This window comes from Protopterus annectens, chromosome 10.part0, assembly GCF_019279795.1.
Source record: "Protopterus annectens isolate FY-2018-M chromosome 10.part0, PAN1.0, whole genome shotgun sequence".
Classification (NCBI taxonomy): Eukaryota; Metazoa; Chordata; order Ceratodontiformes; family Protopteridae; genus Protopterus; species Protopterus annectens.
Genome location: NC_056744.1, coordinates 185,924,023 through 185,949,528, shown reverse-complemented (window position 1 = coordinate 185,949,528; position 25,506 = coordinate 185,924,023). Strand labels below are relative to the sequence as shown.

Here is a 25,506-nt window from a genome sequence, read left to right as displayed (position 1 = left end):
TGATGGTACAAACTCCACAGGTCATGAGAATGAGCAAGTGGGGTGCATACTGGTGCATGAAGATGCCCCCCTCCTTCAGAGCTAACTGCATCAATGGATACAACCTAGCTTATTTGAAGGGCTATCATGGAGGCACAGGCTAGCAACACCTCAGACATAGAGATGATATTCATACTGCAGTGTGCGCATGATGACCTAGAAGGAGTGCATATTCCACTTGTGACATTTTTTGACTGAATTGATCACTTACTGGTGCATGGCAGGTCCTCACTAGCTTTCATGCTCTGTCTCTACTGAGGGTAGTCATTATGGGTGGGGTAGTCCAAGAGCACTGTCACACAGCTCTAAAGTTTCATAATAACATCATGTGTGGGGTGAGTATGGGTTGGAGAGATCAATGTCTGATATGGACATTGCTCCTGGTCAACCAGGACACCTTCATCTATCTAGCCAAAGCCATGTTACTACCCATGATACTCCTGGAAGAGGACCTTCCCATGGACCAGGGCACCCATGGGATGCCAGTACATCTTTCATGCATGCCTTGGACCTCTCCATTAGATCAAGCCACAGTGCAGCATTCATACCGAACAGCTGTCTAGATTTCTTGCAGCATGTCCAGATTTTTGGCTCATATTTTTGGTCTGCTCCTAAACAGTTGTTTTCTGGCAAATCACTGGGATGATCTGAAGATTGAAGTCACTAAATAATGACATACATTTGAGTTTCAGACTTCAGACCCTTCAGAAAATGTATGTCAAAGCAAATCATGTTACTCTAGCAACTTTAAGCTTATAAGAGCAATATTTAAAATATGTCCCTATTTTTTGGGCTTTGTCATGCTTTTTTGCACTGGTGCACCTACTGCAGAGGCTGTTTTCTCAGCATATAAACATGTGCACCATCACAGACCCCACTGCCTCACACAGCCAGGAAACAGTGACAGTGGCCACTCGCACAGTCTTTTGCAGTAATTCTCTCCAGACACACACCTCATACACACAGTGCACTCAATTTTCAGTTTGTACAGCACTCACACATTTCCCCATAGAAGACATTGTGCAATTGTGTTCAATGCTCCACCTGTGCAAATGATGAGAACTGTGCCCCACACTTTGTACTTTGTTACTTCAGTGGCCTATGTCTAATGCAAAGTGTAGCCAGTCTATGCAGAGTAAGCACAGACTGGTTGCAGATTTGCACACATCACTTGTACTGTATATATGCTTTAATAAGGGCCAAAACTATGTGCTAGCTGCTGCATCTTTGCTGGTGACACTGTGTACTGCACCTGGCAACATCTAGCATGTTCATACATTGCTGATGTATCCCCCCCATCAACTCCTCATCTGGCTCACCCTCCTATTAATAAAGGTCACATTTGTGTCTTATGTGGGAGTTATGGTAATGCCCTTGGCTGCCTGAAGACAAATTGTAGATGATCTCCTGTGCATTATAGCTCACATGGCAGTTGATGAAGTGATACATTTTATGGTTCACATACCTTATTCCCAGCTCTCCAGTTATATCTTATTTCAGTCAGTGCCCAGCACTTGAGGGATATGGGATATATCACAGAAATGTAACACAGTGGTATCCCTCTTCTCTTTGGTATGTGGGAACCACTTATTTTCCCTCATATGGTGCAGCATAGCATTGACAAACTGACCAAGTATTATTGAGGCAGATGTCTGAGATACCCCCGCTGTGTTTCTGTGGTCCCTGAAAGGTCCCCGTGGCTAGTATACGCAAAGCCACACATACCTTAGTTTCCACAGAGATAAGTAATCCAGGATTCCCGTGAGTCTGCAAATAAGGTCAACATGTTTACCAGCTTCTGTTGTGGTGTCCTTATCCACACAGTACTGGTCTACAATGCTGCCGTCATGAAGACCCTGAAATGTTAAATGAGGTCAGATGACTTTGTGTCTCCTAGTGTGACAATGTGACATTGCTCAGTGGCTTGTAGCCTGTTGCATATAAATAATCACTACAGCTGTGTCAGCTTCTAAAATACTTCTATAATTCCGATGCAAGTACACAGAGTTTTCACTGCAGTCACTTATATTGGTGATCATGCACCATGTTACACTCTTTATACAATTCTGAATCATTCCCCTATCTTGTTTCCCCCATTTGCATACACAGAGCCCCTCATTTTCATGCTGTTGATTACCATCTCATTATACGAACATTAACAATTACCTCAAGCAGCTGCTCTGTCTGCACACCATTCATGCCAAGTGCTTCTTCGAATCACACCCACATACACTGTGCATGGTCACTTGTCATGCACAACTGCCTAGCTCAATGTGCCACTGTTTCTGAATCCCATTTTTTTTGTTCTCCTTATTTATATATTTATTCTTTATGTGGACTGGGTTAGACATGACGTATTAATCTCATCTGCTCAATACTTTTTGGAAAAATACATGAAATGCATATATATGCACTATGATCCAGATTCTCAAAGAAAATTACATTTTGTTACTTAAATCATTCACTGGAGCCTACAGTACAGTCAAGTAATTAGTATAGTCAGTCTACAGCCAAAATAAGGTAAATGGCACAGACATATGCAAGTTCTTCATTGTGCAGTTTTGTCAAGGATCATGACAGTATAGCCCAGGACATTGGGACAGTAACAGCACTGAAGGGGAATAGTCATAGGATGTTGGCTGGCAAATAAGGTCCAAAGGATAGCCAAAAGGTTGTTCAGTGCTGTAAAGACAGTAGTCATTCTTCATGATGTCAGAGGTGGACGGCAGTGAGCAATACAAATAGTGAATACCTACTAATATCATAAAAATAGAGCAGGCATCCAGCGTTACAGCACTACGATTTTTAAGAAAATGTTGTCCAATATTTATGCATATATCTAGCTTGCAAAGTATTCCAAAATGCATAAAGGTTAGCACAGTCAGAGCTGTAGGCTACATTCATATGCATGGTGCAGTGCTTGAGCAGCTGTCAGTTAAAATGAGAGGTGGTCACCATCATTATCCCCCTTTCCCCAATTTTCTACATGAGGTTAGAGAATCATGTCAACTGTCACCATCTCCCCTGATTCAGTGCAACTCTCCTACCTTCTTTGACTGTCATAACTGTCACAGGACTTCTCTCACACAAACATCCACCTCTTTGCTGGATGTGGTAACTGTACCTAACTAATCTTATGTTTACTCATTTGCACCTAAATCAGAATGCTAGGAGTTAAACATTTGTTGAGCAAAGCATGTTCTTGTATACATTTTCATGCAGCAATCAGGTTTGCAAGGCTGGTCATTGTGAACACTAGGCAATACCCTTAATACAGTAGAAGGGATAGTCATCTTTTAGAAAATGTTAGATTTCTGTACTGTTAAATAAACAGCTGACATAATAAGAACATACTCCGGTAAAAGAATGCCATTGCTTTCTACCATAGATATAATAGCTTCTCCACTCACCTGTAGTACTCAATGCGACTGATCTGATCAGTAACTTCAGCCAGGTTCTTGATGATATTTTGCCAGTTGGGTAACCCAGACAGTTGTTGCAGGATGTTACTTGCCATTTGCTGAACAAATGTCAATGTCTTTATGTACTGCACTTGTCTGGCAAAGAGCTCATCCAGGCGGGCTAGATGTTCCTTTAAGCCCACTTGCATGTTAGAAGTTGTGGTAGATACCTACGCATCACAAAAAGAATTTAAAAAAAAAGATATTAATGCTTACAAACAGAAGAACTAAGGTGACGGTACAGGAGAACAACAGGAATGAAGAATGGCATATTATTGTATCGTTTCTTTTCAAAGTCACAGCACTCCTCATATTTATTCATCCCAATCCAGCTATGTCCCTTATCTCTCAAACCCAGTAATCTATGTTTTAGTGAAAAGAAAAACAGTAAAATCCATTAAACACTGATATGGCATCCCAGCCTGCAGCCTCAACAGTCTGCAGGACAAAGCAAAAGATAGGAATAAGGATAACTGTTCAGAATGTTGGATCCTGGTTACAGCTAATTTAGCAAAACTCAGCAAAAATAAAATCCTCTTTCCAGAGGTAAAAGTCCAGTTATGTGTTTAAGCAGATATTTAATGTTCATCCAATCACTGAATAAAAATCTGCTTAAACCCTTAACTAGACCATTTTCTTCTTTGGAAAGAGGACTTTATTTTTGCTATGTTAGCTGTGGCCAGGATCTGGCATTCAGAACAGTTATCCTCATTCTTAATCTTTAAGGATCTTCTAGTGCATGCAAACAAAATATGGCTTTCAATTACATCATTCAATATAGTTCAGCTTCAGTTTCCAATGGCTTTGTTGCAGGGGAAGAAAAATGTTATAACCAATATAAGGCATATTTAAGGGTTACACACAGTAATAGCAATAGTATAGTAATTCATTCATTTTTTTCATTCTCCAGTTACCTTCTTTATCCATTTTAGGGTTAAAGGTGAACTTGACCACAAGGCAGACAAACTAATTATGTGTAAGATGCCTGTCTATACAGGATGCTCAGTGGTACAATGATAAGGTTTATTACTTCAATGAGTTTGGTTCTCTAGTTCATTTCTCATCTCAGGTGCCTTCCACAAGAAATTTCTATGCCAGTACTGTGTCTGTATTAAGTTTTACTCGATGTTCCAGTCTCCTTATATAGCTCAAAGAAATACAGTAGTAGATCTAGTGATCTAATATTACATTAGGCAACGTAAACATTAGGATGAGAGACCCTTCATAGATGACATAGTTAATCAGTATAGGCATATATTTTTGATTTATATAGTCTGTGATGCTGCTGTACTGCCAAGAACAATTTGCCTTGATTTTAGTGTCATACGTTTTAACTATACATTACTGTAATGAAGCATTTATAAAATAGTTCTCGTATTTAGAATTATTTAATTGTGTTCTTAGTAATAAAACAATCAAAATCTGGTCAGTTATCTAAGTTTCTAACTCATTTGTTTCCTTGTACTTTCATTTATGCCTTTAAATGTGGAACTTTTGCTAACACTAGAATGGGAAAAATGATATTTCATGAAAGTCAATTTTCATGCAATGGCTTGCATGTTATATCCCTGGCTAAATACATGGTTAACAATGGTGGATAATCTATAGTAAAAACAGTATAATATCTGGACACAACATATTTGTCATTTTTTTGCCTGATAATCCACCCTTTTGTTTCTGGAATTAAACTCCTGTCAGTGCCCTCCCAAGTAAACATCAAGTAACATTTGCCCAGTGGCAGGTGACAGGAAGCTTATCCAGTCTGTCCTTTGAGTGCATTAATATTTTCTCTCCTCTCCAGCCCTTCCTTCTACTTGCCCTATGCCCTCTTGAATACCACCCATGGATTCCCTTTTCATCATCCATTCCACTGATCTACAACCCTCTCTATGAAGGAGTAGATTAGGAGAAATAGGAAGATTGTTGGTTCCTGCAATCTCAAGTCTGTAGCCCCTCTTTCTCCTTCTCTGCTCTGGATGACCCCTTCAATATCTACCTAACATGATATATGCATGAATAATGTCAATCAGCATCAAAAGAGAAGAGTTCCAAACTCCAGTCTCTGGTTATATACATTTCTCTCCATCCGTATTACCATTTTTTTTTCATCTCAGATCCTCCCAACAGGCTGACATCCCTCTCATTGTATCATAACTAGAACCACATAAAGTACTTAGAAGTGCGATTTAAATACACCCTTTAGAATGGAAACATTACCATTTTGTCCACACTCTTGAGTATACATCCCAACATTCTATCTGGTGTTATTCCTTCCCTCTCATTCTGCTCCTGGTGGACTAATCCAGCTAAGATAAAGTGCCACACATCCTTTTCCATCACCTTTAGCATTAGTTCCACTCTCACAGCTGATAATTTCCACTTGGGTTGTTGTGGCTTATGTGTACTGCTTTGCATTTGTTTGGACTGAACCTCAACTGTCACCTTCTGACAATTTATTCAACCTTTCCTTACTCTTCCCTAGACACTTTCTCCCATTGCTGCACTTATCTCTACATCATCAGGATGAGCCTGACCCTATTCCCTCATACATGTCTGTAACATGTAAATCCAAACAGGTAAAAAATGCACCAAGAACAGGTAATCCAAAAGTAAAAAAGGCATAGTAAAAGAGCACACCAAAGAACTTTATTGTATAGAAAACAGTAAGCGCTTTCATCCTTGAAACAAACTTTTTCAAACTGACATACATTTCTATACTCCAGCTTTTTAAAATGCAAGAACTGTCACATGACTATCAAAATCACATGATCAACAGCATCATTAGTGCTTTAACCTTTTCCTTTTTAAAAGGCAATAAAGTCGTCTCTATTATTGAGCTCAGGTGAATTGCAGGCATTCAGTTTAACTTGCCATAAATACTCTTGCCATCCAAGCTCATCTTCAGCATTAAAAAGTTTATCATATCCCCTTACTTCATGTAACACACGAAATTTGAAACTAACTTTACATTTTCCCCTTTTATAATGTTTGCTAAAGCATTCCTTTCATCACCAATAGTAACAGTATGTTTGTGTTCATAAATACATTTATAGAACTCTCTTGGGGTTTGTCCTATATAAAATGCAGAGCATGACATGCATTTAACTAAATAGACCACAAACCTAAATCTACACGTATAGCAACCCTTAATAGTAATAACATTAATAACAATTGTCTACAAACCCACATACAAATAATCAGAAAGGTTACAGCTATAGCATTTAAACATTCCTACTTTGTTACTATTAGCTAAATTTGGAGTTTTTAACTTGGCTTGAAAAAAATTCTTAAAGCTTTTCCCTCTTTTCTGAACAAAATATGGGGATTCTCCCACAATTTCTTATCTCTGGGTTGCTTTCAAAAAATCTTCCAGTTATTAAAAATAATACATTTAATGGCCCTAGCATCTACACAATTACTTATAAGCATGGATGTTCTAAAATCTTTAACATTTGATTTCATCCTACTACTCGAACCTTCTTTTCTCAAGTTTGAAACTTCTATGTTTCATTTAATAACTTCTCAGGGTAACCCCTACTAGAAATGCTCTCACATATATTTTTACTCTCCTGTAGGAAGTCTTCATCCTTCTTAGTAAGAGTATTAACTCTTGGCAATTGACCTCTTATAATATTTTCTTTGGTCCTTTCTGAATGCATACTAGTATAATGCAAGTATGCATTATTCTGAACTAACTGACTTAAAAATTTTGTATATAGACATCATTGTTCTTTAAAAACAGTAACATCCAAAAAATAATATATTTGTTATGATGGCTACTAGTGAATGTCAAAAAAGAATTAACCTCATTTAAATAATTGGCAAATTCGATGAGTCAAACCTCTCCCCCACTCCAAATTAGAAACACAATCAATAAATCTTTTAAATATTATATTCTCTGCAAAAACACTTCCTAGAATATTGACTTTTCCCAACCAGCCATATACAAATTAGCATAGCTGGGGGCTATAGCTGCCCCCATTGCCACACCACTGACTTGGTGGTATACATTTCCATCATACTCAAACTTATAACTTAGTATTATATCTAAAACTTCTATTAACAACATAACCACATCATTAGAGAACATTCTAGAATTCATTAATTCAAAATGTACTATTTATAATCCTTCCTTATTAGGTATAACAGTATAAAGGGGTTTTATATCTAATCTTACTAACATGTAAGACTCAGATATTTGGACATCTTTTATCTTATTTATAAAATCAAAGGTGTCCTTAATAAACATAAAACATTTTGAACCACTTTCTGTAGATGTTCATCAATAAAAATAGCCATAGACTCTGTTTTGTTACCAGCACTTATTACTATTGGCCTGAATAGAGGATCATCTATATCTTTGTGTATTTTGGGGAAAGCAAAAAAAAAATGACTAAAACTAGGATGACATACCTTAAAAATATTAAGGATTCGGTAATCCTAAAAGTTAAAAAAAAAAAAAATTCTATGTAAGAATCAATCAACGAATAAGCTTTTCTGACTTCTAAAAAGGAAACATTTTTATAAAATTGCACATCAAATAATAAATCTAACATTTTTTGGTTGCACATACATCTGTCCATTAGAACTAAAGCATTTCCTTTGTCTGCTTTAAAAATCAATACATTCTCATTGTTAATAATCTTAAAAAACACAGACCTTTCATTTAAATACATCTTATAATATTTATAACAAGTCTTTTCATATAATAACTAAATAATTTGTAATTCAGTCATAATTAAGAACAGTTCTTTCTTAAGTGGTGGATTAAAAACACTTTGTTGATTAAATAAATTTATGTCACTATTATCATTTTGAAACAATGTCTTTAAATTCAATTTGCAAACATAGTCTCACAGTTAACATCACATTTCTCAGCTCTAGCTGCTAGTACAAAATTCCAGCTTTTACTCAAAATTCTACAAGCTGCATTAGTGAGGGTAACAGAAGATAAGTTAATTTTGAAATCACAGTTTAGAGCACTTACTTCCTCTTTCTTTGATGGTTCCTATAATTGCTCTTTCCCCATCGTCTCTGATTGGCATTGTAATATTTTTTTCTGGTCCCAGCCACTTCTGCCAGTGTTTTGTTGCCCATCCCATTTTGCTGATATATCTGAATATTTTGACTTTTTAAGTGCTGCTGAAAATTTTGATTTGCAGCACTGGATTGATTAGCAGCATTTCCTTAGGCTTTTTCAATTTCTTTATTATTTAAATGTGAAACACTTATCAAGGCTATTACTTTTCCCTGCTAACCATTCAGATCTTCGTATGTGTGGCTCAGAGTTCCTCATTACAATTTCTATGTCATTTCTTTCAACCCTAGCCACCTCCTGATTGGTCGTAGACGTTTTGACTTTTCCTTGGCCAAAATATGCCACTCCTTTCTCATAGTCAGACTTATCTCCGTTATATTTTCTTATTTTCCTTTTCTTAAGTTCATTTTCTTTGAATAATCTTTCTTGGATTAAACAAAACCTCGAGTCAAAATTTAGAGCAGAGATATTTCCTTTTAGATGCAGAAATGCTGATTGAATTTTACTCATCAAATCTTTCACTTTCTGTCGAGATTTGACAGCATTTCTACATATTGTATCCCAACATTCGAGATTTGACAGCATTTCTACATATTGTATCCCAACATTCTAATTCAATTCAATCCATTGGGCTAATAATTTTTTGGGTAGGTTATCTCAGATCGGGATTTTTGTAATTTTTGACCTTTGGGTACACGTTGGGCCACTAAACAGTTTTCAAAGTATATATTGTCCCATTAAAGCCTTTTAAGGCAAAGTAAATACTTCTCCAATATATTAAGCATTTCCAAATGATATGGAACATCTTTAATAGGACCAACTACATCCTCGTTTTTTGAAAGGCTCTATGGGAGAAGCCAAACAACCTAATAACACTTCATCAGTAATAGAGGATGTAAAAATTTGATGAGAATTGTGACTTCTTACTGAAATAGAGTTGCTAGCCATACCTTCCTGATTCAGTACAAATGAACCATTAGGTGTGTCATGAAGCCTACAACTAGAAGGTATGGCTAAAAAGCTGGATTCAGTTTGGCTGCTTATATTAAACCAAAAACAGCAATAAATGCAAATAGGTAAAAAAAACGCACCAAAAATAGATAATCCAAAAGAAAAAAAGGTGTAGTAAAAGAGCACACCAAAGAACTTTATTGTAGAGAAAATGCTTTCGTCCTTGAAACAGACTTTTTCAAACTGACATGCATTTCTATACTCCAGCTTTTTAAAACACAAGAACTATCACACGACATAATAAAAATCACATGATCAACAGCATCATTAGTGCTTTAACCTTTTCCTTTTTAGGAAAGCAACAAAGTCTTCTCTTTTGCTGAGCCCAGGTGAATGGCAAGCATTCAATTTAACTTGCCATAAATACTCTTGCCATCCAAGCTCATCTTCAGCATTAAAAGGTTTATCATATCCCCTTACTTCATGTAACACAAGAAATTTGAAACTAACTTTACATTTTCCCCTTTTATAATATTTTGCTAAAGCATTCCTTTCATCACCAATAGTAACAGCATGTTTGTGTTCATAAATATGTTTATAGAGCTCTCTTGTGGTCTGTAACATGCACAGTAAAGAATACTGTATCCAGACTAGACCCCTACAATACTCCGCTAGTTGTGTTTGAAATTCTGGACATATTCCCTCTTACCACCACATCTCTGTCCTAGTACTAGACCATGCAAAAATCCTATTCATGGCCCCACCCACCAAGCACTTCATTTTTTCCCAGTCAGCCTCCAGGTGTGAAACCAAGTCAATGGCCTTTCTCAAGTCCAGTCATAAAACTGAGTCGCATTTGACTGACGATCTACTTCTAAACAGATACTCGGATTGATTGCTCTTCTGGACATTGCTGTACTCTAGAAAAAAATTATCCTTCCCCTCAGGACTCTCTCCATGACTTTCCCTGTATCTGTTAAGTTAACAGATCTGAAGTTCTCTAGATTTTCCTACTCCTATCATGCATCACATACTTGCGGTTTTCTAGTCTTCAGGTATGTCTTCACTATTTGATTTGTTAAAAATCTACAAGGGAGGCCTACCAATTCACTAGCAAGATTTCTAAGGACTCTAGGAGGTCTTAACCTCTCCATAAGAGCATCCACAGTCCTTTCGCTACCACTAGTACCATCTCTGCTGACATCTGTCTATTTTCCCCATTCTGCCTTGCTTCTCTCATGCATGTCACCCTCCCCTATCATCTGAAGAGACTTAAGTGAAGTATTAATTCAATGCATCCACCCCCCCCCCCAGTCTTCTCCTATCTTTGCCCAGTTTGGCCAGTTCTGTCAAACCCTTACTCCTTTCCACTATGTACATAAAATGCTCATTTCCCTTATTTAGCTTTTCTGCCAATTCCTTTTAAACTTTTAACTTTGTTACCATTCTACTAGTTTTATACTGTGCCCCCCACCTGATTATCCCCTTCTTCATCACTCTTGCAGGATTGGTGTTTTGCCTTAACTTCAAGGCCCACACTCCTGCATAGCTATATCAGTATCCTTCTATTTCTACAATTCTCCCGTCTCACATCCTTGTGCATAGCCTCAAGTACTCCATTCCACTGGACATTTCCATAGCTTGTTTATTCCCTGAATTTGTTTTCAGTCTCAAAATTCATCTCCGATCCTCTTCAAGCAAAGTATAACCCACTCTCCAAAAAATCCAACATCTTTGTTAACATGCTTGTAGCCTTATCCTTCCAATTTACTAAAAACCACAACTTAAATGATCAGTATTAGCTAAGGGTGCCTTAACCTGCATTTCCATGAACCCCTTTACTTTGGTGAGGTCCACCTCCAAAATTCTATCCTTTCTTGTACAGTTCTGTACTAATTGGTGAACTCCCTTATGGTACAACACCTCAATCAACTGTCATTCCCTGTCTACTCTGGAGCTCAGAATCTCCCACTTCGCTATGGACAGATTTGGATCGCTCATGAGTGTTATTCTTTTCCTCCTATCCCACTCCTTTATTCACTCCCGTACTCTATCATCCTCCTCCTTTGATGTGTCAAAGGGACAATGCCCTGAATCAATCTATACCTCATTGCCCTTTCTTCTAACTTGCACTTAGAATTACTGATCCCATCTGCTGTCTTTCCACGTTTTTAGTTTAATATCCTCCCTCATCACAGCCTCCCATCTAATGTCCTCCTTTAAAAGCAGCTTGCTACTCCACTCCCAGCTCTTCCTTTTCCATCATTCCTGAGCATCTTCATGTTTCCCCCCAATAACAACATTCAAAGCTTCTATGACAATAGCAATGGCCACCTTTCTCCATTTGCATCACTGGTTGAAGCTCCCCATACTCCTGCTAAGGCCGAACACAGAGTTGCTATGGTTAGCTCCTCTGTTATGTTCTGCATTTGTTTTTACCATCATTCTACATGCTGAATACTTAGCCCCCATCTTTTGCTTCTGTTACAGATCCATATCATCTTAGTTTAAAGGTACTACCTTTGCGATGTACCTTTCCATTCCAAAGATAAGCACCACAATCCCTTCAGGGTTGCAATGGAGTTTGTCCTCCACATAGAACTGGTCACTCTGGCAGGTCCACTCCCATTCTTTTACAATTCCCAAGTCTTTTACCCTGGTCCAGTGCTGCAGCCAATCACTATACTCCCTAATTCTCTCTTTTCCTATGTTAAATGCAAACACTTCTGAAATTGTGGCCTCCAACCCTCTCCTGGCATTCTCTTCTTCACCTCCCTTGACCCTGCCTAATGCTCTCTGAGCATTACTGCCTACATGCAGACATCTCTTCCTCTTGGTGTGCACCTTGGTCTCCTGCTTCTATGTCTTAATGAATCTAAGCCCAGACACAGTTTCACCAAAATGTGTTCCCCCCTTTATGAGGTGTTAATCCTCTAAACTCACTCTTCTATCCCAACACAAGCCTTATCTCCTTCGCTTCCTACTTTATGCCACCCTCCATCCCATCTTCCTCAACTTCTATTCCTCCCAACCATTTTCGCTATCAGCGTCAGTTGCCTCCTTTCCAGTGCTGCATCCATTCTCTTCTGCAGAGGTGTAGCTGGCTTAATCAGCACCCTGTAATGATCCTACAAGGTAGCTCCTCACCCCCCTCAGCTGGCTCTATTGTTCCTTTATCACTTGTCACTGATATTGGCATTTCTCTTCCACCATGGCATCCTTTTCTTTGTACTTCCCTTTTGATTGCATCTCCCACTTTCTCCCTTCACCTTTCTCTGTGCCACCTCACTTCCCTGTACTCCTCTGACAACTTCTGACAATTCCTCCTGAATTCTTTTTCTACCATGTATTTTTCCATCCCAACCTGTCTGCTGGCCTTCTGCTGCTCCATTCTATCCAGTTCCACTCTAACTTTTCTTTTTTTTTCTGTATTGTTTGGCTCATCCACACTTACCAGCCATCAGTCTGATAAGTGTAATCCAAATCCCATCATCCCCCTTTAGGAAGAGAGCTGACTGAGGCAAAGATGTCATACTGAAAAACAGACTTATTTATTTCCAGCCTTAACATTCTTGATGTGCCATGCAACAGCTTAGGGGAGGGGAAAACAATGGGGTCCTCATCCACTTCCATAAGTGACACTGAGTCATGCAGCCCTGTGCTCCTATCAGAAAAGACAGCTACATCATCAGATGTGTCCCATACTATGCCCTCACCCCCATCACAGAAGAGGCAAGCAGACAATGTCTTTTCATTCTTTTCCCTCCATGTCTGACTCCACCAGGAGTTGCAATGCCACTCAAACTGAAGATGGCTAGAACAAAGCCAGGGGTGCACATCCCATCATTTTTGCCTGCCTAACCAGTCCACCACCATCTTTACATCCCATAGGCTATAGTGAAGTCTTCCCCTTCTGCAGATACTACAGCCCTTACACCCTTAAAACTACTCAGCTAAACAGCCCTTGCACATGAAATCACTTTCCAACTATTCTTGTGCAGAGTGTGCTATTGCTTTCATGTCCCATTTTTGGAACTCAGGCAAGTGTTGATTGGTCCCTTTAAAGGTGATAGCACAGAAGGGTTAGATATCACAGTAATGACTTCTCCCTTTTCAAGGTGCTAGATCAGAAGGGTCAGAGATCATAGCAATGACTGGTCCTTTTTAAAGGTGCTAACCTAGGTGTTAGATAGCACAGTAATGACTAGTCCCTTAAAATGTGCTAGCCTAGAAGTATCACATAGCTGACTAACAACTGACCCCTTTATGGAAGTTACAAGCAAGAATATTAAAAGTAATGAGAGACAGAGAGACACACAGAGATACACAACGCTATTTGAAGCAAAGTCCCCTAGTACTGGTCTAAGAATGGTGCAGGAAGAGCTCAATTTAGAGTTACACAGAACAAAAAGAATAAGGAAATAAAATTCAGTAGGAATCCCCATGAGGGAAGAAACCTGACCCTCGACAGCATAAGCCTGCCTAAACTGAAGGTGAAACTGTTGCTTTGTTCCCTAATGATAGACTTAGGAAAAGGGCTACTTTACTGACTAGACATGTCTGTAATAACCAATTTATTTTGCCAACTAGTTTACCAGAGCCCTGCTTAGAAAGGAAAGCTATATTTATATGTAAAGTTTGCTGCACTATGAAAAAGCATGAAAGGTGAAATCATTTAGTATGGACTGCAGACTAAATTGTCAAAAAATGCATTTTCTTTCTGCACTTCATTATTAATTTTAAGTCGTATAGTTGACCTCAGTGTCTACTTGTCATAAAAAACCTCATGTACTACACTGTATATATAAAGTATAGTTGTGTAAGTAAACCTACCATAAAAGCAGATGTTTGAGCTATCACTGCAACATTAGCCTTAACTATATGCTGGAAGGATACAAGGTACCATTGTCTAAGAATTACAAGATGGCTGCAAACTGATGAACAGCTTAATTTCAACTTTCCCAACATGAAAAAGAAACAGGGGCTAGTAATTCTGCAAGCTTTAGTAAAATTCACTTACTGGCTAGTAAGTACAATGTCTGGATGCCAGCAAAGAAGAAACTTAGGAGGACTCAATGAAAATCAACTAGAAAAAGTGAAGAGAAAAATACTGACAGAGAAGAATCCTGCAGCTGTTCAGCAAAAAAAAAAAAAAAAAAAAAAACTTCAAGCTCCAGCTTTGGTACAACAATTGGATTCCAGTGATTTACAGGAAAAAAATAAATTAAATGTACTCGGAGTGGATTACAATAAATGAAACATTGAAGGTGTATACCAACTCAAAGAACAAAAGGCAAAAAAAAAAAAAAAAAAAAATATATATGGAAGAATCTTTAAGCAGTTATTCATTAGAACTGATAAAACTGCAAAAAATCCGAGGTTGAAATGAAGAAAAATCTGGCTGAGTATGAGGCATCTCAAGAAGAGTGGTTTCAAAAAATGGAAGAGTTGGAGGACAGAGCACACAAAGATTTTCTGCTGTACCAGAGAAACTGAAAGGAAAAGACTGTATTAATTTTATAAAAGCACAAATAAGTGACTGGACTGGTATTCCACAGTATGATTTGTTAACAGAGTGTGAAAAGTTATTTAAAATAAAAGATTAAATGTTACTGACAGTCTTGTCTTTTCTTACTGAAGCTGTCCACTACAGCCCTGTGTTAGTGCCTAATTAAATGCAGATGTTTGTCAGATGTGCATTTTAGTGCCTTGTAAATTTGGTTAGTGCACACAAACTATGCAGATTATTAACCTTCTCAGCAGTATATTGCACAGAAACTAATAAAGTAACTTATTTATATAACAGACGAAATGTACAACAATGTAGAGTTCTGCAGGGTTTATTGTCTTCAAGTTTCTTTTCAGTACAATATGAATGATCTCCAGTGGTCTAAGGAAATCTCCCTATAAATCAGATTATATCTCACATATATACATTCTTATGAAAGTAGTCTTTTGGGAACTCTCAAAGTCATTACTTGGGTATTTTCACAGACTGATAAACTTTTTAGGGGGTCTTTGAAAACCGTCTAACAGTTCAGTAAGTTATTTTTGCCTCCAACTCGGTTTCTTTCTCACACCTGGGTCCTTATCTGTAAACCCTGAAGCTTGTTCCAGGCACTGAATATTCAGGTTGTTGTTATCAGCATTTTTCTGAAGCTGTACCAGACTTCATGTCACATTGCATGAATGCTGTTTTATTTACTTTTTCCTTGCTTTTCAGCTAAAAATAAGGACAGGTTCATAACCCAGAGACTGCCCATGCTATGAAATATACTCTTCCCATACATGTCAAACAAAGCACCTCACTGGCCCTCTTCAAGAGAAATCTTGATGAGTGGATGGGAAATAGAAAATTCAGCCCGGGGAATCACTCCAGTGGCTCTACTCGACACACACACTGGGAACTAAAGTCGGGTGGCATGATGCCAGGGTAATCCTATGGCTAGGCTTGTAAAGGCTCCAGGGCCATTAGCCTAGTACACACCTATGAACATATGAACCCTTTTTTTTTTAGCAAACAGAAATGTATTCATCTGACTATATTATTCCTACGTATATTACAGCAACAGAAGTGTATATGCATCTAACTAGCAACAGATGTGCACATGCATTTATAAATTTCTAAATATATCTATTTGACAGAGAGGGCATATCAAGTGTATGCTCCAAACCTGGCCATGAGAATGCATCTTTACTAATACAGCCCTCAGCTGCTATCATGCCAGCTGAAAGAGTTAATGCTTACAAAACTGTGGCAGAAGAGCAAAGTATTAAAACTGGTGACAGTAGAGTGTTTATGGAAAATGATTACTCTCTGTACACCAGGCAGAAGAGAAGCAGCTTTATCTCATCAATCAGGGAATGAAGAGAGGCAGGTGTGAGATTCAAGCTGCTGAATCCATCTGTACTCAATTTTTTTTCCTGGACGATCAACAATATTTTTTGATGCAAAACAGACTAAGGCAGAAATACAAATGTTTGTCGAACAAAAACTGAGCCATCAAACAAAGAGAGACTCTGGTTCTCATTCTGCTGACAAAGCTTAGAGAGAGACCGTCAGTGAAACATTTTCCAAAGTTCCAAAGGAAAATGCTAGAAAGACAGAAACAAGAACAGGAGCTGATTAGAAGAATTGGGAGTACTGACATTAATGAACAAATGTGAGATTATAAATCACATTTTCTTGTGAAGCCGTATTTCACAAAAGGGTCTGAGAAAGACTGGACATTTGTTGACTTTGTTAAACTTGTATGTGGACTAAAAGGCATATGCCCCACTTCATGCCATTAATGTTTAGAAGGACATTAAAAGGAAAAAAGTAACCAAGTAAAACAATTTTTGTTCTTAACAGTATTTGTATAAAACATTTCATGACAAACTGCATGTTATATAGTAAAGCAGATTTGTGTAGCATATAGTCAGCAGTATCTAAAATGAGGGGGTGTGGGTGAGTCTTTTCAGTGATTGATGTAAGTAATAAAGATACTAAAGTAAGCAAGTACTTTTTATTTTTAAGAAATGTAGGTATTACAAAGTAAAAAGAGAAGAAAGACTGGAAAAAAGCATATCCAAGTCAATAGGTTGCTGGGGTGGGGGATGGGGTGTAAAAGTGCATGGATTATAATATAGAGTTAAGGTGTTTTCTCTTACTTTTGCATAGATGAATGTCTGATTAATGCCCTTTGCTTAATATAAAACACAGTGAATGTAATGAGGACCAGGTCTCTTGCATATGTCATATTAGCTTTTTTCCCCTTAAGCAAATAAATGTTCAGTATGAGTCGAGAAGTCTGTATCTGAGGGCATTTACACAATCTGTTTTTATGTTTCCATGGACACAAGCTGACTACAGGTGCAGGCAATTAATCTTAAAGTTCTGAGCATTGTTTTCTGAGGGAAAAATAAAATTAAAAGGTACAAGGGCAAGCGGCTCAGTAAAAATAAAGTTTGAAATTATTGGAAGTGAATAAAAGTTTCCAAGTAGCCTAAATACTTCACTGCATTTACTAGAACAGTGTATAATTTAGTTTTATTTAAAGATAGCTAGTGCACTTTTTCTTAAGGCTAAAAGTTAATGTTTAGTGAAAGTATACAAGCTGTTTTTTTTACATCTGAGAGGAGAAGAGGAACAGACAGCATTCAGTGTAGGTGAGAACACAGACTGTAACATGCATTTTAGCATGGATAACCTTAATTTTAGGTTAGATTATGCCTTGTGGTGCAGCTGTTGATTTGGGAAATTGTTCCTAAAATGAGGGTTAAACTTCACTATTTGAAGATGTACATAGTTTTGTGTGTTTGGTTAAGTTAATAGTTATGATGGTATATTTGTTTTTTGTTTGAGGGTTTTCATTAAAACGAAGTCTTGCAGGTTCAAATGCAGATGACAAGAAGCAAATGTATAAAAGATCAACCTGCCAAACATTAGTGTGTGCATGTAACACAAAAATTGGTAACAGACGTTTAACAAAGCTGTATATAATAGCTGGGAACAACTTCTTATAACGGCTACACTACCCATATTACTTTGGAATGTAAATGGCTTCAAGTATTGGCAAAAAAGGTAAAAGCAGAGTATTTAGTTATATTAAAAAGTGCAGAGTGCAAACAGCAATGCTGCAGGAGACACATTTGCAAATAAATGAGCAAGTGAATTTGATAAAGACAGGATTTCAAGACTGATATTTAGCAGAATATCAGGAACAATAGAAAAGGGGAGTATTTATACCAATTGCTAGAGGAGCTCCAATAGAGACACAGAAGGCAGTAAGAAAATAGTGGTAGATTTATGGTAGTAAGGGGCTACTGGAATGGGTGGAGGATAATGTTGGCATGTATTTATATTCCACCTAAAACTGCTACTATGGAGCTTTAGAAGATGTTGGGAGAAATAATCCGCTTTCAGCAGAGAATATCACTTGTACATGGGGACTAGCAATTGATTTGCAACAGTGAGAATGTATCTGGGGACCTAGAAGGTAAAATATAGCTAAAGAGGGTAGATATCCAAAGACATTTCTGAAAATATTTACTATGGAAGATGTGAATTCAGCAGCAGGAACTCAGAGAATTTACATATTTTCCCCAAGGTACAATAACTGGGCCAGACTAGACAGAAATTGTGTTTCACAGGAATGCAAATGTCTAAATGAAAGCTTCGACACACATCCAATGACTATGTCCAATCATGTGCCAATAAAAACTAAGATAAAAATGCAGGGTAATGAAGTAGAAAATGAAACACTGGTACTTTCCCACCTGTCACTTCTCTGGTCAGGATAAAATAGACAAGTGGTTGTGGGCTCAATTCAAGCAGCTTTATTAGGCACAAACATCGGGAATGAGGCTTTGTAACTTAAACTTATAAAAAGACTGACTACCACACATTTGTTTCACTCTGGCTGTTATCTCAAAATGGTACTGCTGCCTGCACGTGATCACTATTTATATGCACGTGCTTACATCTGGAAATGCTTCTTAAAGTTACATACACACACTGTTCTACATCCTCCCTCTTTGAGAAGTAGATCACATACTAAATGACAGTATTCAATGACATGCAGTTACACAGAAATGATCCTTTGACATACAATTATATAGAACTAATTCTTTGGCATTCAATCACACAAAATTACACACACGCAAAAAAATCATGTCCAGGTTGCTGTGCATTTTACACTAGGTCTAGAAATACAACCTGATCATGTAACAAAAGTGAGAATTGGATCTAGCAATGGGAATGGTCTTCAAGGAATGTTCAACTTTCAGGACATCTGGGACATCATCAGGAATGGATGCTGAGTCATGTTCTTTGGTATGAACATTGTCAGGGTTGCTCTAGATACAAAGCCTGTATCACACGTATGATGCTGCAATATCATTTCTGACACAGGAAGAAGATGCCTGTGGTTTCTTCCTGTATTTTATACCCTCAGATTCCACTAAGTAGGATCTTGGTTTGCCACATATACCTCTCACTTGACCAATTTGGTCAAAGCCTTTCACCTTTTGAATCTTCAATCTCTCTCTTTTTATTGGGCGAAGAAATCTGCTTGCTTTAGCATAGCTGGACTTCTGAAAGGAATGCTTCTTAAAAAGTTGGGCTTTGATTGCTTTGTTGTTTTTAGCATTAGGCACCAACAAACTAGAGCTGATAGGCAAGGTTGTTCTGGTTTGCCCAGATAGAAGTCTCTGAGCAGGTGAGCAAAGTAGGTTGTCACAGGGTATATTTCTGAGATTAAGTAAATTCAAGAAGATATCAGTATTATCATGCTTTGACCTCTCTACTAATTGCTTGGCACTCTGTACTGCACGTTCAGCAAGGCCATTTGACTGTGGGTATTCTGGACTACTAGTAACATGGATAAATTCCCACTCTTTTGCAAATTTCTGAAACAATTGACTGGTATTACTGGGTACAGTTGTCAGAAATAACTTTGTGCGGACTACCATGGACTGAGAAAGGATGTTTCATCTTAGTAAGAACAGCACTGGATGTTAGGTTAGGTAGCAAATCGATCTCAAACTAGTTCGAATAAGAGTCTAACAACACTAAATAATTCTGATTGTTCCACTCAAATAGGTCAGTGGCTACTGTTGACCAAGGTAGTTCAGGAATCTGGCTTAGCTGAAGTGGCTCCTTTTTCAAATGTGGTTTAGTACTGTTGCATACTGAACAAGAAGAAAGCACTTTATCAATGTCCTTTGATAGAGAAGGCCAAAATACTAGTCCTCTCACCCTTCTCTTGGTAGAATCAGAGTATGGGTGACCACAATGTAAAATATGAATGTATTCACACTGTAAGGAACTAGGAACAATAACTTTTGGACCTTCCATCAGCATCTCATCTCTGTATGGAAAATAATAATGTACTTCTGGCAGTACGCATGATTTCTTTGATGGCCATCCAACATTGATGAAGAGATTGAGCTTTTGCAAAATCGGACCAGTCTTTGTATGATCTCTTAGCTCATCAAGTCTCATGGTAGAAATATTAGGCACTTCTATGGTATCAAAGTCAAAACTCTCTGTAGCAAGCTATTCTATTGTATTTCTGGCCAATCTGGCTATGGTATCAGCCAGATAAAGAGGTTTGCCTTTTGTATAGACCATTTTGAAATTGTACTTTTGCAGTCTAAGCATCATTCTTTGTAGGCTTGCTGGAGTGGTATGCATAGGCTTCTTTAAAATAGTGACTAGAGGTTGAAGATCAGTTTCTATTTGGATAACTCGGCCATAGATATAATCATGGAATTCTGAACATGAAAACACAATTGCCAAAAGTTCTTTCTCAATTTGAGTACACTGCATCTCAGTTCTGGTAAGAGTTCTAGATGCATAGGCAATAGGTCTGCCCTCTTGAAAAATAACTGCACCAAGACCAAACTTTGAAGAATCACAGGAAAGAACTACTGGTTTGCAGACATCATAGTATCTCAATGTAGGCGGGTTGGCAATTTGCTGTTTGAGGTTATCAAATGCTCTCTGGTGTTGTTCTAACCATGACCGGGTAACATTTTTGGATGTCAGCTCTCTTAAAGGTGCTGAAAACTCACTAAAGTCAGGGATAAATTTGCCCAAATAGTTAACCATACCAAGAAAATGCTGTAAGGCTTGGACATTGTCTGCAGTTGGCATATAAAGAATGGTTGATTGTTCAGAAGGGTCTGGTCATAAGCCAGTACTGGTAAATAAATGACATACATAAGTAACTTCAGGTAATCTGAATTTACATTTCAGATTATTAAGCTTTAAGTTCACTTCACGTGCTCTGTCCAGAACTTTCCTGAAGTTGCTGTCATGCAATGCTTCACTGTTGCCTCCTACCAGTAAATCATCAACTATTACAGTAAATGGATAGTCCAAAAAAATTTGCACTGTTGCACGCTGAAAGACTTCACTGGCAGAATTTATTCTGAAAGCATCCTGAGGCATCTATCTGTATCTACCAAATGGGGTACTGAATGTGGTCAGTAACAAAGATTTGTGATCAAGAATTACTTGCCAAAATTAACTCTTTGCATCTAAGACAGAAAAAAACAGTGGCATTTGGCATGAGGGTGGCAACCTCCTCGACTGTATGCACAGGATGAGGATATCTCTTTAATGCCTTGTTCAAGTCTCTTAGGTCAATGCATATTCTGATTTCTTCTGAACTTTTCTTATGAGCAGCTACCATGGAAGACACCCACTCATTTGGTTCTGCTACTGGACAAATCACACCTTGCTGCACCATCTTGTCTAACTGGATTTTGACTTTATCCTGCATAGCTTTTGGAACTCACCTTGCTGATCTGACCACTGGACTGACATCTGGGTCTACTTTTATGGAGTACACAACTGGAAGTTTGCGTAACTTGTCATCAAAAACATCAGCATACTTTGCGAAAATAGCATCAGTAAAGCAAGAAGGGGATATGTGCTTACATAATGCATTTCTTTGGTAAAAGAAAGCAGTTTCATTCTCAAACTCTGAGCCTAATAATGATTGCACAGGTCTTTGGACTACATAAAATTGCAAGCTGTAATTGTACCCAGTCAAATAGCATGAAAGGGCTACTGAGCCTTCAGTTTGAATCTCTTCAGCTCCATAAGCAACAAGCTTTGCACAATTGGCCAAATTAAGTTGCTCACCAACTCTCAACTCTAGAAAATGTTTCTGCTGACTTCACATTACACTTTGAACCAGTGTCTACTTTGAGCTCCTTGGGCTTACCATAGATCAGGACAGTATAAAATACTTAATCTTTTGCCAGCAAATCTACTGTATTCACCGACCACTGATAGACCATCTACATAGACAGTAGGGGCACAGATTTCTATATGATTAACTTGCTTTTTTGAGTGACCTTACTTAATAAATGAATGAAGCTTCCTTGATTTACAAAACATTTGAAAGTGGTTCTATTTTTTACACTTGTGGCATTTCTGACCAAATGCTAAGCACTTTTCTCTTTTAGACAGTTAACAATAAAACATGACTTAGGCTTTGCTGACTCACCCTTATACTGCACTGAGCATGTCCATTTTGCTGAGCTAGTCTCTGAGCTTCCTAGAAAGTGCAGGTCCTTCCCGGGAAACCCACAGGGGCTGTAGCTGCCATGTACTGCATGCCGTCTATACTTGCTCTACAGGCTGCTGAAACAAAGGTCTTATCACTTGTAAGCATACTTGTGTGTCTTTCTATGAGCTCATGGATTTGACAAATCTCTATGGCTTTGCTCTATGTTAAATTATTGTCATGAAGCAAAATCTTTCTCACTGCAGCACTATTAACAGCACACACAAGACAAGCCTGTTCTTTATTAACTCATCTTTCAAATCACCAAATCTGTATGTTTTAGCTTTATTTTACAAGTCAGTGATATAAGCTGCAAAAGTTTCATCTGGCTTTTGGTCTCCTGTATAGAATAGGTGTCTCTAATATAACATTTGTCTGGCGGTTGCACATTTCTCTAAATTTACATTTCAAGCACTCAGTGTCCTCTCTTGACTCAGCCAGTACAACAATATGGCAGTTTTTCCCCCTCTCCTGCATATACTGCTGGTGCATACACAAATGAATGCTCTCTCTCAATGGCCTCTGACCGAGTTAAGTTAAGCAAAATGAATTCCCTTGCACGTGCATCTTTGTCAGAAACAGCTGCTTGTATTAAAATATTGTATTCCTGCTCAAATACTCTCCAGTTCTCTGCAATATTAGGATCAAACACAAGTGGACTGGGTCTGTGAAATGCCTCTGCTGTATCAACACACAGTAGTGAAACTGCTTGAAATTATATACAAACACACACAAAAATATATGCCAAAACTTGTAATTATGCCCAGTAGCACAACAGATGCTTTGAAACAGTTGCACTTTACCAAATAAGTGTCCGTAGCACAGGAATACTATAAAATCACTGTACTTTGTACACAGCAAACTCTGAAATAATTGCACTGTAATAAAGCACACACTGCAAACACTTTGCACAACTCTAGTGTTGCTTTGAAGGCTTCAGTCAATGCAAAATAGTAGTTTATGCCCAAACGCAGTCTTCTACTATAAAATATACAGTCACATTTAAGTTTATTTTGCCATTTTATTGTACATGCTATGCCTATTTAATCTCTTATCATGCTCATTATACTTTTCTTGTGCTCATTGCCCTTTAAACATACTCATTATGCAAACCAAAGGTAATTCTGAGCCCCATATCTCTGCTAGTTTTATCAAATATCACAGTTTCGAACATTTTGTTTAATTAATGCTGTGTTTTGTGCTTTTTGTTTGATTAATATGTTTTGTGCCACTCATTTGATTAATAATGCATTTTGTGCCTTACAAATGCTCCATTTCATTTTTTTGGAAATAAATAATTTGTGCAAGTTTTAATTACCTCTAGTTTGTTTCTGGCCCTTTTTGATCGTTTGAGCACTGTTAACACCCAATCTGCTCAATACACCTTCACCTTCAACTCTGCATCTCATGGCATGAAGAAGTTGTACTCTCAATCCCAATTCTGACATCATGTCACTCGTCTGGTCAGGATAAAGCAGACTAGTGGTTGTGGGTTCAGTTCAAGCAACTTTATTACACACAAACACATCAGGAATGAGGCTTTGTAACTTAAACTTATAAACAGACTACCACACTCATATATGTTAATACGCTGGCTGTTCTCTCAAAATGGCACTGCTGCCTGCACGTGCTCACTGTTTATATGCACGTGCCTACATCTGGAAATGCTTCTTAAAGTTACATACACACAGTCTTGTTCTACAACACCTACCTGTTAAAAAGAGGAATTTAAAGAATGCGTAGTGGAAATTATTTGAGAGTTATTAGGGAAGATAGAAAATTCTTCAGAAGTTTTAGTTAGTGAGTAGGATAAAATGAAAGTAGAGTTTAAAAATAGGGTAGAAATAAATGAAAAAAGGTACGGTTAAGAAGCAACAGAAATTTGTAGGGGCTGACAAAGGTTAAAGTATTACAGAATAAGGGGAATATCACAGAACAAGAAGAGGTGACAACTGCAGTACTAAAATGAAAACAAGAGAGAATTAGGATAATATGCATTAGTTTAGAAAGACTGATGCTACACAACTGTTTTTTGATCACTCCAGAGTACAAAAACATTTAGCACAACAGCCTAGGCAACAGAAAATAGAAAGGGTTGTTGCCAAACTTAGGGAGCCTATAACAAGAAAAATAACCAGATATCATATAGAGATATTAGAAATATTTTGGAAATTTTATGAAAATTTGTATAAAACAGAGAAATGTAAAAATCAAAAAAAGAGCAGAAATGGAAATTTGAAGACTTAAGTATGCCAAGGCTACAGGAAAATGAGACAACAATTAACAGTTAAAATAGGAGGAGATCACATAAATATGGTAACATATAACCTCCAAGAACAGATAGTATTCCTGCAGAAGTCTGTAAGCTAGGATCGAAGAAATTGATGAAGATCTGGAAGGTTTTGTTTAACAGTATTTTAAAATAGTGGAAGTGGCAACATCCTAAAAGAAAGCTGTGGTGGCTATAATACCTAAAGATGCTAAAGTCTCATCTGACCAAGCTTGGTAGAGACACATTTCAATTTTAAATCATGATTATAAAATGGTCATATCTGTGCTGCCAAAATTGGTAGATATAGATCAATGTGGTTTTGTGGAAGGGAGGCAAACATTTGATAACATTAACAGAATGATGATCCAGAGAAAAACAGAATGTAAGAAAATACCATTATTCTTGGTGAGACTTGATGCAGAGAAAGCACTTGACAGAGTAAGCTAGGATTTTTATGAGTAGGGCAATGGACGCATTTGCATTCCTTGGTACAATAATAATGCTTATTATGGGAAACATATGAGGGATCGGAGGCAAGAATTAAAGTAGGAGGATCCGTCTCCGATAAGTTGTGTCTGAACAGAGAACCCAAGTAGGGGTATCATCTTTTCCCTTTATTATTTGCTTTATATTTAAAGCCATTGGCAAAGAAAATACAGGACTCTGAAATTAAAGGATACA

At 37.7% G+C, this 25,506-nt stretch overlaps 1 protein-coding gene across 1 annotated transcript in view; it reads right to left on the bottom strand.

The window, feature by feature from the left end:
- TTYH2 (tweety family member 2) overlaps positions 1–25,506 on the bottom strand; it is a 2,201,930-nt gene that overhangs the window by 814,928 nt on the left and 1,361,496 nt on the right. The window contains exon 4 of the mRNA XM_044085133.1: positions 3,450–3,670. Coding sequence (XP_043941068.1) covers positions 3,450–3,670 — 221 coding nt within the window. The remainder of the gene's footprint in view (positions 1–3,449; positions 3,671–25,506) is intronic.